At 42.0% G+C, this 4935-nt stretch overlaps 1 protein-coding gene across 2 annotated transcripts in view; it reads left to right on the top strand.

The window, feature by feature from the left end:
* The window catches only part of TSC1 (tuberous sclerosis 1), a 16766-nt gene extending 13792 nt beyond the window's left edge, over positions 1-2974 (top strand). For both annotated transcript variants that reach the window (XM_010282625.1, XM_010282624.1), the window contains 4 exons: positions 52-174; positions 1176-1363; positions 1548-1709; positions 2488-2974. In XM_010282625.1, the coding sequence (XP_010280927.1) occupies positions 52-174; positions 1176-1363; positions 1548-1709; positions 2488-2974 (960 nt within the window). The remainder of the gene's footprint in view (positions 1-51; positions 175-1175; positions 1364-1547; positions 1710-2487) is intronic.
* The last annotated feature ends 1961 nt before the right edge of the window (positions 2975-4935 follow it).

Here is a 4935-nt window from a genome sequence, read left to right as displayed (position 1 = left end):
CTGCTGAACTGTTGATTCCAGTGTTTGATTCTGTTCAATTTCTCGTTAAAGCTTTCCAACAGCGAATCAGTGCAACAGCAGATGGAGTTCTTGAACAGGCAGCTTCTGGTTCTTGGGGAGGTCAATGAGTTGTACCTGGAGCAGCTGCAGCACAAGCACACAGACACTACAAAGGTATGATCGCAGAGTTGCAGACAAGGCCTTTTGGGAAGACTTCACTTGAGGTCATCATCAAGCTGCTCTCAGCCTTTTGTTCAGAATGAAGGAAGTGCATCACAACATAACAGATACTTTGTTTTGAAATTGATTTTCAGGGATTGGATTTCATATTTAATCTTCAGCTATTTTTGTGCGCAGTGTCGTTACGGAATCTCTTGAGTGCCCTGTGCTTGAAGCTAAGAAGGAGATGTTCGTGTACACCTGAAGTCAGTTTTGGTCACTTGATGTAAATTCTTAGCAATTTTTTCTTGCCAAAGGCCAAGACTTTACTGTGCTCTTGATGTAATAGGCAGCAGACTTGCTGGTGAAGTAATACTGGGCTTTTATGTCTGTGAAGGTGTATAAGGTAGGATAGTATTGCTAGAATTTGTAGAAAAATCTAACCAAGATTTTAGTGGGTTTTGTGAGGTGCTGTTTTAAAACAAGCAGTCTTACTCTTCTCACACAGTCATTTTCCTATTAAGAGTTAGTATTAACCTTACTAAAACTTCTGTGATTCATATGGTTTTACTTCCTGACTTAAAGAACCTTTTTTAATTAGAAACAAGTAAATTACACAACAATATAACTGTTTCTGTGTGAGAGAAAGTAATTAAAGAAGGTGAATAATAAGCCAAGAAAAAAAAAAGTCTTTTACTGGTCATGTTGCAAAAGCGGTTTTAAAATTGAGTTTGTCCAATCGGTTGCAGAATGGGCAAGTTTGCTTTGCTGAAAAGAGCTTTTCATAAGGAACGTTAATGTGCTAATAAATTCCAGTGATGTATAGTTATTTTCACAGTAACTTAATAGTGTACATCCTCAGAGTATCCAGTTTTCTATATCTGTTTTTAGAAATGCTTCTTTTATTCCATGCTGCTTAAAAATGTGCCTATTAATAGCACCAGAAACATGTCTAAATACTAATAAAAATAACACACGATCAAATTATACTTTAACATTGTGCTCTTTCCTTTGAGGAGGTTGAAATGTTGCACGCTGCTTTTCGGAAAGAACTGGAGAAAGCAAAATTGTGTGTTCAACAGCAAAGCCAAAGGCTTGATGCTTCCCAGAAACGGATAGCTGAACTGGAATCTCAGCTTGCTAAAAAGGACCACCTCTTCCTGGAGCAAAAGAAATACCTGGAAGATGTCAAAATCCAAGCAAGGTAGGTGTTTCCTATGTAAAATTTTAGCTGTGCATTGACAACCATAGATAGTTGGACTTGATGATCTTAAAGGTCTTTCCAACCTTAATGATTCTGTGATTATGTGACAGATGCACCGTGTCATACTTGAGGCAGAATCTGGAGACATTGGATCTGATAGGTTTTGGTTTCTTTTTCTGTTCAGAGGACAGCTGCAAGCAGTAGAAAGTAGGTACAAGGCCCAGAAAAGAATCACACAGGCATTTGAGCTGGAGATCTTGGATCTGTTTGGGCGGCTGGAGAAGAGCAGTCTACTGAAAAAACTTGAAGATGAAAAAACAGAAGCAGCTGAAGCAGCAGAAGAAAGGTAAGGGTGATGATGTTGTAAAATATGCTACACTCATCAACAGCTCCTTGGAAGTTGGTATCCTTGTGGAATTCCTAGCACTTGGATGCGTCATCTCAAAATATTTCTGTTACTCCCCCTTTTACAGACTGAATCTATTTCAGGACTCTGCCCAGGTTACTGAGAGTCGTTGGCAAAACTGGAAGCGCCCGTTGAATTTCTTTTCAGATAGCTGGACTGTTACTGAAAGTTTAAGAGAAACCTCTGGTTTGTCTCATTGGCTGGTCTCTTTAATCTACAAATTGTTACACTGCTGTTAAGTAGTTGTTCTACATTATGTCTACCTAAAGTGTCTAGGTAGTGCTGTACTTTCCTTCAGATCATACCTCTTTTTCCTACATCAAATTCTGCTACAGCATCAGGATGACTTCTTTCATTGCCAGCAGATTTGTGGCGACCACCTGTGCTTGGATTAGGTAAAAGATCTACAATCCAAGGAAGATGTACAGATCTCTTCCTTTACCTTAACAGATCAGGATCCCATTCTGCTTTGGGCTTATTGTCAGCTTTTGGACTTAAAACACTGGATGTTGCAAAGCTGAGTGCATGATGCTTTTCTGGTTACCCTCTGTCACTTCTGCTTTGCTACAAAACTGTGAAGGGAAAACTGTTCAAGTACATAACGCAGTAGCAGAAGTGGAAAGTAATCCAAGTAACCTGCGTTCCCCAGCATTTCCCTTTCCATTTTAAACAGTGCTACCATTTCCTTGACACCGTATCCTCTCTCTTCCCAAAACAGGTTGGACTGCGGTAATGAAGATACCGTGGTGGGATACAGTGAAGAAACAATTGGTAGAAATGGAGAGACCAAACCTCCTAGCACTCGAGGTAGTAGTAGCAGTAAGGGTGGCAGCAGCAGTGAGCTCTCCACCCCAGAAAAACCTCAGAATCAGAGATTCAGCAGTCGCTGGGAGACATCTGTGTTGCTGGAGCCCTCGACTACTGTCCCACTGACTGTAGGTTCACTCCCCAGCTCCAAGAGCTTCCTTGGAATGAAGGCACGGGAATTATTTCGCAACAAAAGTGAAAGCCAGTGTGACGAGGAGGGTGTAGCCACCAACAGGCTTTCTGATGCTCTAAAGACTGAACTATGTGAAGATCCAAGCATGGAGACAAAGGCCCCTCCAAGCCCCGATAACCTTAGCCTCTCGCCGAAGATCCAGGAAAGCAGTGTTGGACAGCTTCATATCATGGACTACAATGAAACTCATCATGACCACAGTTAAAAAGGAAGATAGTCAATCAGTGTTATTTTCATATTCTTGGCATAGAACAGGAGGCGTGAATGCAAGTTTAACTAAAAGCTTTTATGTTTCTTTGGTCTGAGCAGCTAGCTCATGCAGCGGAATAGGGTCGATGTCCAGAAACGGAAGAAGGCTGCTGAACGAATGCAAAGTGGATTTTTGGGTCTGGAATTGAAATGCCCAGCCTAACTCTTGCTTCTTTCTCAAATTCAGTCCATAGCAGCGTGTACTAATTTGAAGGGACAACTGCTAGCATTTGCAAGTATTTTTTCCCTTTCTCCCTGTCCCTAGTGAGTGGCTGCGTTTATGAACTTGAGTGCAATATGAGGCCAAATTAACATTTGTGAGTCTACTATGAATGCTTTGTATTTCCTTGCAAGCTTCCAATTTAGAGCAGTTAATTGTGCTGCCTGTCCGGGTGACTTCGGTTGCTTTCATCCTGGAAAGAAGCAGCACTAGAATTTCTAGTGCATTCATCTAAAGGTCTCTATTTTGCCTGTCCACTGTCCCACATCCCTCAGAGCCCAGTCTTCATTAAGCTGGGCTCTGAATACCTAAATGTTTAAAGAACAGTGTACCTCTGCAAAACGATTCATTCACCCTAATTCATGATCATTGTTTGTATTGTCCTTAACATTTCCTGGAAAGTTACATTTGAACAGACACTTAATAAGGAACTGGAGCGTGTAATGCAGAAGAGACCATACGTGCTGAAGACTTGTTAAAACACTAGCTTCTGATCTTTTTGGTATTTTAAGTGTTTGCCTGACAGACTGGTACTGACCTCAGACTGGTTCCTATGGGAAAGCAATAGGGGTGGGAGAAGAGAGAAAAGGAAGATGTCCTCAAGTAGGGAGAGCATGCAGAACATGCACATAGAATTGCAAGCTTATGAAGATTTGTAGAAGAGCATTTATTTCTCTAATCAGGGAAATACTTGTGCTGCCTGACCCCCCCTTCATAGTTCTGGTCTTTATTCCTGGTCTGAGCCAGACCGCTGTGTTTTTGAGTCCAAGAAATTTGCTTCATTCTTCCTGGGAATACGTTTTCAAGCTTGACTTACAGAATATGGTTTCCTTTGAGTGCTGTTCTGCTCAGACTGCAGCACATTTTTCAGCTCAGCAATGTCAATTTGGCTCTAGGTACCTCTGCTTCACACTCATCCCATTACCTTGGAAAACGAGGCTGAGGAGGAAGCCTGCTCAAACTCGGAATCAGAATTCTGTCGTGAAGCCTTTCTGCATTAATCATGTTTTAAGTCAATGATGAGCCTTCTGTGAAGGAGGATTGTGGGATCAGGGCTTGTCAGTGGTCAGACTCAAACTCCTTCGTGACAGAGCAGAGCCCGCTGTTAGGAAGGCAGTGTGCTTGTTTTAAGTGTTAGATGTGTCTGGGTCCGGGCGTACTTAGACATATCAGGCTTCACAGTTACCTGGCATCACACATAGCCGCCTCTTAAACATTCTGTGGGTGGCAGGTGCTGTTTAAGAATGGTCTCACTATAAACCAAGTCCAAGTACACTTGCACTTGTAGTTCAAACACCTTCTTAACCTGAATAGGGACAAGACTCTGTCAAAGCAGCTGGCAAAACGCTAACTTGTGCCTGACAGTATTTTTCCTCTCATTTCCACTTCTTCCATAACACCTAGGGTCTAAATACATTTCTGCCTGTCTAAATTATTCTCAGTGTCCTTTTGGTTGGTCAGTCCTAACTCTGAAAGTAAAGGTGAACTTCAGTGGTTTTGTCAAAGCTTGAATCTGCATGGAATAGAAAATAGGGAGTTGGTTGTAAGTGACAGACTGGTTTTGTCGACATGTCTATAGGCTTTCTAAGACTTAGTGGTAGCAAATGTGGTAGCGTGTGTTTTGGTAAGATTTGGAGGTTTCCCGCCCTTTGCCCCACCGGGTCCCAGCCCCAGGAGTGAACGGTTTGCACATTGCC

The sequence above is a fragment of the Phaethon lepturus genome, unplaced genomic scaffold, assembly GCF_000687285.1.
Source record: "Phaethon lepturus isolate BGI_N335 unplaced genomic scaffold, ASM68728v1 scaffold48902, whole genome shotgun sequence".
Lineage (NCBI taxonomy): Eukaryota > Metazoa > Chordata > Aves > Phaethontiformes > Phaethontidae > Phaethon > Phaethon lepturus.
This window is presented reverse-complemented; position numbering and strand designations above follow the sequence as displayed.